We start from the raw sequence: 11,811 nt of genomic DNA, 5'->3' as shown, positions 1-11,811 counted from the left end.
ATCACTAGTGATACTCTTTTGTGGTGCATACTGTCTGGTCTTATATCTCTTTTTCTCTCCTCATGCTGCCCTCGACCAGCCTAGAAGCCACAGTGCATAAATTCTTAGGTTCCTACAACCATGTGAAAAACCTTGTACTTTCACTCTATCTTCCCAGCTCTGATGACAAGCCCATTTCTCTCCCTTTTGAAGAAATTTTTTTAGTCAAGTGCTATTTTCTTACCATTTTCATTGATTGACAACAGCAGGTTTCTGGAACTGAACGGGTCCCTCAGTCGGGCTTGTTAATTGTTTTAGTACAAGTGTGACTAACAAAGATTGTGTGTGTTTTAAAAAACCGGAAGCTAACTTCTCACTCGCCTACCAGCTAACATTTTTGCTTACTGTGTGCCAGTCCAAGCTCCAGGGCATTGCCTCAGGCAGCCCCCCAAACTCCCACATAGGGCCTTCAGGCCTTTTTTCCTAGTGTTTTTCCCTGACTACCATCCCTTGTTATTCCTTGCCCTATTCCCTTCTGCTCCCCCTTAAACAGCCCTTGGGATGTTTAGAGATGGCCACTGTTCGGTTTTACATTACAACTGTTGAGAAACAGTAAACTTAAAAGAAAATGACTTTTATTTAAAAAATATTTCATAATTTCATAAAACCTGTTTGTTTATATAGGTAAGACATTTAGAAATAACTCTTCTAGTTTTGATTGTTTACTGGCTCAATTCTAGCTCTGATTTGGTAAAGTCCAGAAATTACACTAGTGCTAGAGGCCAGAAGCCTGGCCTCATGGGAAGGGGTTTCTGCTGTACTGGAAGGATGCCAGATGAAGCCGTGATCTGAAGCGCTCCGCTTCCAACTCCCGGAAAAAAGCATCGTCGTCGTTCTGGGTTATCATATACTGCAGCTGCTGGATTTCCTTCTCCATCTTAGACCTCAGCTCCCTCTTCACCTTATATAATGTCTAAAGAGAATTCATGCCATTGCGTTATTCACAAAATGTATCCACGCCTTCATCTATCTTTATGCCCTTTTTACGTCCAGCTCTCATCAAGCTCCTGCAATATTTAGCAGCAGCTCTCAGAGACTTGAATATACAAATGTAAAATCACAGGATAAGTATGTTGTATCGTGCTTGGGTCTTACTAGTATTCTACCCAACCCTCCTCCCAAAAGGTATTATACAGCTATTTTCTACTTACACATGCAAAAAAATTATTTGTATCTTGTTCATTATTACCTGGGTCTGGGATTTCTCCCTGGCTTTGAGTTCTTGACGTTCTTGTGATATAGCTTCTGCCAGCAATGAAAACTGTATACAAGGAAGACAAAAACAGTGTTTTGTCTGTAGTCCAAAGATAACAATTTCTATGCTTAATATTCCTAAGCTTATGATTTTTTTTTTTTAAAGATTTATTTATTTGTGCATACAGAACTGGGGTACAGGCCAGAGGCTCAGGGGCGGTGAGAGGCTTCACCGGAGACAGTGGGGAGCAGAACAGGCAGATCCATGAAGTACACTGCTGAGGGGAGCAGCGGGCGGGTCAGGAGAGGTCTGCCGCGCCATGTGGTCACCTCCGGGGCAGGCGGGAATCGAACTCATGCGGAAGCGGCTTTTAGATTCTCAGTGCTATGCTTTAACCCGCTGCGCCACCAGGGAGGGCCCAGCTTATGATTTTTAATATAGATTATATGTTATGGTTAAACACTGGCTTGTTTGTAGATCTTTGGATCTTAACCTGTACAGTGACAATTTGAGCTACTGTCTGGAGATTTGCTGGTTAACAGACTAACTTTTGGCACACTCAGGACTGAGCACATGAGCATGTCAGTGGAGCGCGAGAGAGCCCACCTGGTCTTTATAGTAGTTCTCCATTGAGTCCAGCTCGTTCTGGTGCTGTCGCTTTTGTTCGTCTCGCTTTTCTTTGGCATAGTTCCTCAGGTCTCTTAATCTCTGCTTCTGAATTTGTAAGCCTTCTTCAAACAGTTTCTTAAATATCTGTCAGTAAATCAGAAAAAGAGTTATGCCGAACTTTACTGGAGACATATACTGATTGTTTCACAGATTTTTTTTTTAATAACAGCTTTAAGAGACAATATATGTAGCATAAAATTCAGCCTTTATAATTCAGTAGGTTTCAACAGTTTTTACCACCACTAATTTCAGAACATTTTCATCCCTCCAAAAAAGAAACTCTCTACCTATTAGGAGCCTCCTATCAACTACTAAGTCAACTATTTTCCACATCTACAGCTTTGCCTGTCCTGGACATTTCATATTCATGGAATGTATGTTAGCTCTTGTGTCTGCCTCCTGCGACATAGTTCCAAGATTCATCTATAGCATGATACTGTATGGATCTATCACATTTTTGTAGTTCACTGGCCAGTTAATTTGGATGGTGGATGCTTGCGGGCACTTAAGCAATGATAATGTCAGAGGTTACTGGGGTGGGCACATACCCAGGGGTGAAACTGCAAAGTCATATGGTAGCTTAAATTTAACCTTTTGAGACCTGTCAAAATGTTTTGAGAAATGTTTCGGAGTGACTGTGCCAGTGAAAGTGCTCATAATTTGCCAATATTTATCTTTTCTTTAACCATCCTGGTGGGTGTGAGTCATAATAAATCAGTGTGGTTCTGATTTCCTACTTCTGTAATGGGTAATAGTTTTCTGTACCTTTTCCTGTATCTCATATCCCAAAGATTCTTTACTACTATCAGAAAAGTGGTCTCAAACAGCCAAACTTAGAAGGAAGGATCCCAGGGCAGAAACATTTCACATGTGCATGTATTTGTGGGTGGGGTGGTTTATTACCTAACTAGGCCACAGGAAAGCAAGTTTCACTTGTCCTCTAGTCAAGACTAGTAAGAATTCCTGACTGAAGAACTGGTTCTTACAGCCATGCACTTGCTAGCCACTATTACTGCCTTTGGCAAGTTATCTTAACCTCTCAAATAGTATGACCCACCTCAGAGTATTTAGCCTTGCTAACTATTACCACCTTAATATTTAGTGCTATAGATGACTTTTACTGTCAGTTTGGAATCCCAAACAAGTAAGCATTCTAGGTTGACTAGAATAAAATAATAGCATTCTATCCTACATCATGTATGTATTTATATATCTTAGATCACCTTCCTGGTTTTATGTGGAATCTTAAATCATCTTTCACACCTTAAACTTCTCTCTCATAACCTGTTCCCAAACTCCTAAAGCAGCTGTACTAAAAGTACTTCTGTGTAGAAAGTAAAAGAGAATTAAGACCTCACAGTAAGATGAGGGGAGGGGTCAGATGTACTGTGGGTAATAAAATGCGGTGTGAACAAGTGAACTCTGGTTAGCATTTTAGAAATTGCATTTGGATTCTGGATTCAAATTGGGGCAAGAGACACAAAGGAAGTGGATCTGAACTGACAAAATACACCTATTTAACATAGGTGGGTGGAAAAAAGTCGTATTTACCATTTCTTCCCGGGTTCTCATTCTCATCATTTTTGCATGCAGCTGAACTCTATATTCATCGTAATATTTTCGGGCACGAATGATCTGCTGCCGATTTTCTTTTATCTTTGATTGAGTCAACTTCTGCCTATGAATTCGGTCCTTGAAGTCTTGCTAAGAAAGGGAGAGGGGGTGGGAGAAAGAGCTGAGGAGGAAGAGATGGAACCCAGTGTTCTCAAGGTGTTTTCACTAAAAGTCAGGTGTGGACAGCCAGTGCCTAACGCCTGAGCCTTGGGCAGGTTTATCACCTCAGTTCAAAGAGCTGGCCCACTGAGCCCCCTCGGATGTAGGATGTAGAGAACAGCGGTGTTCTTGGTACAATTAGAGATCTCATCTCTCCATTCCACCAGAGGGTCACCTAAGCTACACTGAGATGTAAGTTTAAAAGTAACAGAAATGACAATCTGACTTTCAAACAAAGCTTAAGCCTATTCAAAACTAAGGAAATTCAGACAGTACCTCATAAAACAGTGAGGATGAACTGAGGATTCAATCTGGTGTTTAGATAATTGTTCTCCTCCACCCCCATTCAGTTGTCGCTATGACTTCCCCTTCTTTCTCTTGGAATTGTTTAGGATAGGCCACTATACCCTACCAAGGGCTTTTAAATCTCCCTGTGGCATACTATCTTTGATTTCATTATATCGAACAAAGAATGTCACACTATGTATAATTTTCAACCCATGTAACAAGGGAGACTGGTAAATTACCTCAGCTCTCTACTTGGGACCCCAAGAAAATGGGAAAAGATAAAAACACTAAGCTGCATCCCCTTGACCCCTTCAAGCTGCTGTGGAAGTAGAAGAAGTTCTGGATTAAAATTTCAGCTTAGCCCCACACTCATTATGGGGGACCCAGGGCAAGTTAATAGATGTCTCAAAGCCTCAAGCTTTCCATTTCATAGAAACTATCCCCAATCCATCACTTTCAAGGCAAAATGAATCTATATATAAAGCACTTGGGACCTTCTCCCCGCATCAATTTTGGCTGAAGAGCTGGCTGACTTCCACAAGTGTGATAAGAAGTCAAGTCTGTGGAACAATTGCCCACTTGTACATACAAGAGTAAACAATACAGCTTAACTTCAAAATGATAATACCCAACTTGCTTCTGACATACCAGTCTCTTGTTATGTTCATATTCTTTCTTGACAAGTGCAGTGAGGAGGTCTTGCCTTCTTAAGGCTTCCTCTATCTTTTAGGGAAACAAGAGGAGGTCAGTAATGCTGCTCACTACTCCTTACGGGTAGGTTCTTCCCCCCTTTTATGCTGAAAGTTGACAATTGACTTACTTCATCCTGGAGTTTTTTCTTGGATCGATTTTCCCTACATGCATCCTTTTTGAGCTGCTCAATCTGTGCAATTTGCTGTTTCCACATTTTGCTTAGTGTCTGGCCAGAAACATAGAGAAATGGAAACTGCTCCAGCATCAGAGGCAGGAGACTATGTTCATTCACTTTCACTGCAAGGTAAAGAAACAAACAATGGAGGGTGTGGCTCTAATCCTGAAAAGAACATTCCAAATGTACACACTACTTTTGCTTTCCTTTCAGCGATCAGATTAAGCCAACTACTTATAAAGGTGAGAATAAATCCATCAGCTTTGACTAATGGCATGCTGGTCTTGGGAAGGTCCATCTGGCCTGCTCAGCTGCCTCAGTGCTAGGATGGAGGCCGTGTGTGTGGTCAAACTCCAGCATTCCACAGAGACAGAGACTCTAATGGGATGAAGTTAGAAGGCCAGTGGTCTTTGAAGCTGCGTCCTGCCATTTCACATGACCTCGTTTCTTTGTAACTGGACTCAACACTGGTGCTAACTGTAACGATAACCAGCACTAACGGGCCATCTGTTTGAGGTGGAGCACCTTTTGCTTCTGCCACCTTCCAGATACCAAAGGCTACCAGTGGAAGTGAGCAGAGTGAAGCCAAAGCCGGTATTTTAAATGAATGCCATAAAGAGTTCTCTCTCTCTCTCTCTCGAATCTACCATATGGCAGTGATAAAAGAAAGAACTTTCTCCAGCTGACTGGTAGATGTTTTCAGTGTTGTGTCCTTGGAATGTGACACACTTCTAAAGAATGCCAGTTTTCCATCAAATTCCCTTTTGTGGTTCTTACTTGGAACTGCTTTATTTGGCAAGCCATCTCTTGGACTTTGAGTTGTGGTTCTTCTAGAGTAAATCTTCCAGGGCTGACTACATTTTGAAGTTCCTTTACGAAAAGCTCTGTTTATTTTGTCCTTAAAGTAGAGACAAAACAGAATAAACGAGAGGTCTAATAACTTTCACATATCATCTTATATACTACACACTGACAAAAATAACTAATCACCAGTTAAAACGCCTGCCTTCAAATTTCTAAAATCTGGTGTGTAAGCTAAAAACATCTTTTGGTCCCTAGCATCCCTTAGAATTGGAAAAACCACTGAATCCACTTCAAGTTTCAGAGCCACTGTAGCCCCGCTCTTAGAATACAGCCAATAACAGTGTTTTGATGTCCGTGCTGCTTTGGCAACTTTTCCCATATAGATTTTTTTAAACAATACTTAGTTATAACCACTCTATATTTTATGTCATGTTTGTTTATGAACATTTTTAGCATAAGCATTTCCCCCCTGCCTTCACTTAGCGTCTGTAACCACCCCTTTGAAAGGCAATGAAAACTTAAGCTTTGGGTGTCTTCTGACAGGTACAGAGTAACTGGATCTTGCTGTCTTCCCTCATTCTCCTTCACCTTGTCAGCCTCAGCCATCTTTAAAACCCCTCTGGTGAACTGCTGAATGGCAGAACCTGTTAGAAAATGTTGGAAGAAGGAGAAATACTTGTGTTCTCTGGTACTAATCTTACCCCCTTTTAGAACTTGGATTAAGAGAAAATCCTATGAATTAAAGAGAAACTCCTACAAAATCCTGACTTCTAAGGAGTTAATCAGTCCTGTTGTTCATCTTTTTCCCTTTTAGAAAAATCATCTCTACTTTACAATGCTCTGATTAAATGGCTTTTATTACATAGAGACTTTTACCCACTGTTTCCTCCTCCTCATTTATTCCTAGCAGTCCAGTATCCTCTTGAACCTTGTATCTTCTTAGTTCTCTTTCAAATGCTTCAGTTAGTGCCTACAGGGGAAAAGGCAATATTTGTAATAATTAGAAACATGCACAAGTGAAAATAAAGGGGGAAAAAAATTGACCTAAGTTCGGCCATTCCCTTTTTTAAAAAGTTCATTTTGACCTGTCTATCATAAATATACATTTGTTGGGACAGAAAATGAAATTTCACATTATGCCTGTTTTTGTTAGCAGTTTTTTGTATTATTTTGGTTATAAGTCATTTTAAGACGCCTGAACTTATTTCAGCTTTTCACCATCATAAAATATTACTACAGCAAACAACTTCAGAGTTCCAAGTTTATGCTACAGTTCAACATTCTTGCCTCTCCTGCAGCAGAAGCTTTCCTTGGCCATCCTCCTTGTTGACACGTCCACCTCACCTTTCATTCTCACATTGGCCACTTGCATCCTATCTGCCACTGCAGTGTCCTGATAACATTTAAGTCACCCCAAATTCTTTTTCATCTCTGAAAACAATCAACCCTGATCGGCTCATACTTAATCCATGGGAGCTGTGGACTCTCTGTAAGTTATGTCAGGTTTCCTAAGTGCATGTTTATGCTCCACGATGCAGGGCATAAATGGTGCGCTACAGAATTTGTGATCATCTACTCAGCTCCAGAGTATCAACTGCATTCTGAGCTTTTAGCCCACGTGTGTCCCTGGCGCACTGTCTCCAGGTAGGCACCTGCGCTTGGCGGCGGCGGTCATCTGTTGCTTTTGGCTTTTGCTGCCTTTTTCTCTCCACAAGTAGCTGCTTGCCTTTGTTAGCTGGTGATGGAGAGAGTGAATGAGATCTGTAGGGTGGCTTTCGATGCGTGGCAAGTCCTACAATACAGGAGGGACATATGCATTTGTTCGTGATAGCCAGAAATGTTAAGGTGGAAACCTAGTGGTTGATTTTTAGCAAATCCAAGAGATTGATTGTGAGTGTGCAAAATGTGCTCTCTCTCTCCATAATTCATTTGTATTAGTTTGGTAAGTCACACCAATTAAACAGACACTACATTTACTATCTCAAATAAATATTTAGATTCTGTACTCAACCTTGGGTTGAAATGAACCAACACAGGGAGCCTGCTACACACAGAGGCCCACATTTAAGTGCTCCTGGTGATGGAGGGAGAAAGAAAACATGAAAGCCTTTGAGCCTATGTCCGCCATTCTTTCACCTACCTGTGCCCTGAGGAGGAGAAGTGCGTATACACATGTACCTAGTTTATCCGCATAAAGCTCATGCTTGTGAACAAGTTAATGTAGTTTAGCGTTTTCTAAGCAGTCCTGAATCTTCCCTGTTTAGTAGCTAGCCCTCCTAATTCCACACCGCCTAAATCACTTCTCTCCGCAAACCTTTCTAAGTCCCGTTGTTCTTGGGCATATGCTAGTTATGAAGAGGGCAGCTGCCTAGTGATTACCTGGGCCGACCTCACCCTGACATCTCTGGGGTAAATAGGTACCTGGCCTTCGCTTCTTTGGTCCACATTCCATGATGCTGTCACTGTGCTGAGATAGTGTCTCTTCATTTCCAGTATCTTCTTCATAATTGGCTGTTTCTTTAATTCGATTTCCCAGGGCACACTTTAACATCTATTGAGAAAATTCTCTTCAACATCATTCATTGATTTCAGTAGAATACAATTTGGAAGTAGACAGAACATTCAAGAGTTTATTCTAGTAATTCAGCACTAATAATGAATTTTCAGATGTTTATGTATGTCTAGTTTTTTCAAGGGCATGTTAGTGCTACAGACGCTTCAGTCTCAATAAACAAAGTAAATCACAGAGTTAGTCAATGCTATCTCAACTTATAACACTGTACTTTGAGAGAGTCTGAGAGCCAGACAATTTCATATCAACTCTGTCTTTGACTTGATAAGTGGAAACTCTATAAAGGTATACAAACAGTTTAATGTAATCATTCATGTTAAATGACAATTCCTTTTTATAAAAATCTGAGTAAGTCTGTACCAAATTTTGTTATAAAAATCTAGGAGATAATTTCTCATTCTATGCCACACCTACTTGATTTATGTAACACAACAAAGCAACTAATTTTCTAGTAATTTTTTGTTTTATCGTCAATGGGAAGATCACTTAAATGTTCACAAAGCCTGGGAATCTCAGCATAAGTAATAATCAAGACTTGCCCAATCTAGTTCAGAGAGCCGCTGAGAGAGTTTCTCTGATACTGCATGTAATTCTTGTTCTGTTAACCTCTTTCTGGGCCTCTGGGAGGAAGGTGAATCCCATGATGAGACTGCAGTTCTGTTTTCATATCTGCAATAAGTAACCATGTGACATTAAAGTAGCAACGTGTACATTACTTGGTTCAAAATAATTGAGTTTTATAACAAATACTTTAAGAAATATTACATACTGGTCTTCACATTTAGAGACTAAATTACCCTTTTTGCAAATCCTTTGCAAACAGATTATATGCATTAAAGTCTGAAGTAACGTTACCTTTTTCCTTTGGGAAGTTTCCTTGTCCTAGGGCACTGGACCTGCGCTGGATATATTTCCTGTTGGCTGTCTTTAGGCAACCTGGAAGCGAAGAAAGCACTACTGTCTGGTTCCTTTTAAAAAAAGAAGAGAGTTGATTTAGAAAAGCCACAAAGAAGAAACATCAAATCACAGTGCAGAGTATTAAAGTCATCTTTCTTATCAAGAAGTCCATAGAAATGGTTTAAAATTGAAACTACTTTTTAAAGTAATGTAATTTTTTAAAAGATTTATTTATGCATACAAGAGCTAGGGTGTAGCCCAGATATGCCAGGCTGAGGGAGTGAGAGAATTCATCAGAGACAGACTGGGGAGCAGAAACAGGTAGATCCACTGAAATACACTGCTAAGGGGAACAGAGGGCAGGAGACAGGAAAAGTCTGCAGCACCATATGGGTCACTTCCCTGGATGGGGATTGAGCTAGAGCTGTAGTGGCTGTTGATAGCTTCATAGCGCTGAGACTTAACCCCTTGTGCCACCAAGAGGACCCCCAAAATTTAAAATAGTAAAGACAAAAACCTCCCCAAATTCTTACTACTGCTTTCTAACCTTAGAAGTAATCTTACAGGAAATATTTCTTATGATGTTTAACAATCTCCTTAATTTCACTTCAGTATCTTTTTCTTTTATTGAAGCAAAATTAATACTTTTAGTAAATAGCAATTACATGATTGCCCTTTAAAATTTTTTTTTAAATGTTAAGAATTCTGCTTTTATTACAAAATGAACATTGCCACTTTAACTGCCATTCAGGTCACGAACTGGAATATGACCAGCAACCCAGAAGCCCTTCTACCATCCTCCCTAAGACACCTACAAAGGTAATCATTATCCTGTGACCCCTTCTTACTTTTTATCTACCTACCCTCCTACCTGAATAGATGACCAGAAGTATAGAATGATGGTCACCTAATCCTAAGGGTGCTTATTTCATTTGTACTTTTTCTGCACTGTTGGAATTTTTAATAATGAGATTACATCATTGTTTATAAATTCACCATTTGCATATATGCCTGCCCATTCTTGTTTCTAGAAAATAGGGACAAAATGGCCATATTAAAAGGGATTTTTTTTCCCATGTGAAAAGAGTGGAAACAAGAAGATCAAGATGTTAACAGTTAATGGTAGGCAACAGAATTATGGAAGAAAGGTTATTTTTCATTCTTTCTTATATTTAAATTTTTAAAAATTATTTAATTAAAGGCATATAAAAATGGGTTCTGAAGCCAGAATGTCTGCGTTCAAATCCTGATTCTGTAACTACTGTGTGACCTCAGATAATAATACTCTCTATATCAGTTTCCCCATGGGAAATAAAAAAAAAATAGTTGCTTCAGAGCCATTGTCAGGAATAAATTGTGCTATAAAGTAGAACTGTGCCTGACACAAAAGAAACACTTAATGTGTTAGCTGTTACTATTTCCCTTTTTTAAAAATTATCCTGCCCTTGTCTTCTTAAATAAGATCATGCGAGGATAAATTTTAAGAAGTGCAGCATTCTGATGAGTGCAGTGTCCTTGACTGATACCGGTAGGTCGATACCTCTTTAAAACTATAGCAAACAAACAAAAAAAAAAACGATAGCAAACAAGCAATCTACTTACCCCAGAAAAGGTGGTGCCTTCTCCAGTAGAATCCATGGCAGGGGAACAGTGGCTTGAACGCAAGTATTCGGTACCCATGGGGCAGGGTGCTCGGGGCTCCGAAGGGCGGTATGGTGGGCGTAAAGGAATAGCAGACTGTATAGGCTCCCCTAGCTTCCTGGCGCTTGGAGTCAGGTCCACTGGAGGAATTTCCACTAGTTGAACACATTAAAGTGAACATTAAATGAAACTAAGAAATAATCATTTTATATACATATATACCTACATAGGTTCATATGCACTGCTTAGAAATACAGTTTTTATAAAGTACAAAGATGCATGTAGAAAAAATATGTACCATCATAAAAATATTCTCTGAATTGTTATTTTAGAATGAAAAGTTATTGAAAGTCTAAGTGGACTGAAGAATAGCTATATAAATTATGATTCAGTCACGTTATAAAACTAGTTAGCCATTAACAATTACACAATACTGGGCACGTGAAAATCCTTGAATTAACTATAAGAGAGTATTTTTCAAGTTACTATGTTCTGTCATTCACTAAAAAATCATAGACCTCTAACTAAAATACTAATATACTGGAGAGTCCTATGGTGTGACCAATGACCAGCATAAGAAATCAGAGCTCATCATGAATAGCAAATATGTGATCACATATTCTTCACATACTCTTTATGCAAAAAGAACTGCATAAAGAGTAAAGTAATAATAAGCAAGAACTAAACCACCCGGGCAGTGACTTCAAGAATGAATAATACACTACTACGCACTGTTTTCAACAAAGGATGTCCTACTCTTGGTCAGAAAACTGGATGAGGGTGGATTCAACGCCTCTTCATGGGATATAGAGGATGGTATGGTTGAGGTTTTTTTAAATTTCATTTCATTAGGCTCTTGGATTCCTAGAAAAGAAAACAGGTAAAAATTGTTTTAGGTATCAAAATAGTTGCTGAATGTTATGAGCAACTACTACTTATTTTTACTTCCCATGGGGAAACAGTTACAGAATCAGAGCTCTATACCCTGAAGTTAAAAAATCTAAAAAAAAAAAAAAAAAAAAAAAGTCAGAGGCCTTCCTTCCTATACACACTCAGTCAGAAGAA

General features: G+C 39.4%; 1 protein-coding gene across 1 annotated transcript in view; it reads right to left on the bottom strand.

The window, feature by feature from the left end:
* Positions 1-603: 603 nt before the first annotated feature.
* Positions 604-11,811, bottom strand: part of CEP95 (centrosomal protein 95kDa) — a 23,792-nt gene continuing 12,584 nt past the window's right edge. The window contains exons 7-20 of the mRNA XM_004693349.2: positions 11,479-11,610; positions 10,708-10,901; positions 9,064-9,176; positions 8,748-8,877; positions 8,058-8,187; positions 7,289-7,428; positions 6,517-6,606; positions 5,610-5,730; positions 4,785-4,954; positions 4,613-4,687; positions 3,455-3,607; positions 1,841-1,987; positions 1,229-1,300; positions 604-952 (exon numbers count right to left, since the gene is read on the bottom strand). Coding sequence (XP_004693406.1) covers positions 776-952; positions 1,229-1,300; positions 1,841-1,987; positions 3,455-3,607; positions 4,613-4,687; positions 4,785-4,954; positions 5,610-5,730; positions 6,517-6,606; positions 7,289-7,428; positions 8,058-8,187; positions 8,748-8,877; positions 9,064-9,176; positions 10,708-10,901; positions 11,479-11,610 — 1,844 coding nt within the window. The 3' untranslated portion in view covers positions 604-775. The remainder of the gene's footprint in view (positions 953-1,228; positions 1,301-1,840; positions 1,988-3,454; positions 3,608-4,612; positions 4,688-4,784; positions 4,955-5,609; positions 5,731-6,516; positions 6,607-7,288; positions 7,429-8,057; positions 8,188-8,747; positions 8,878-9,063; positions 9,177-10,707; positions 10,902-11,478; positions 11,611-11,811) is intronic.

Source organism: Condylura cristata, unplaced genomic scaffold (genome assembly GCF_000260355.1).
Source record: "Condylura cristata isolate star-nosed mole 26May11 unplaced genomic scaffold, ConCri1.0 scaffold00038, whole genome shotgun sequence".
NCBI classification, from domain to species: Eukaryota; Metazoa; Chordata; class Mammalia; order Eulipotyphla; family Talpidae; genus Condylura; species Condylura cristata.
The sequence above is the reverse complement of the archived record's forward strand: the minus strand, read 5'-3'. Positions and strand labels throughout refer to the sequence as shown.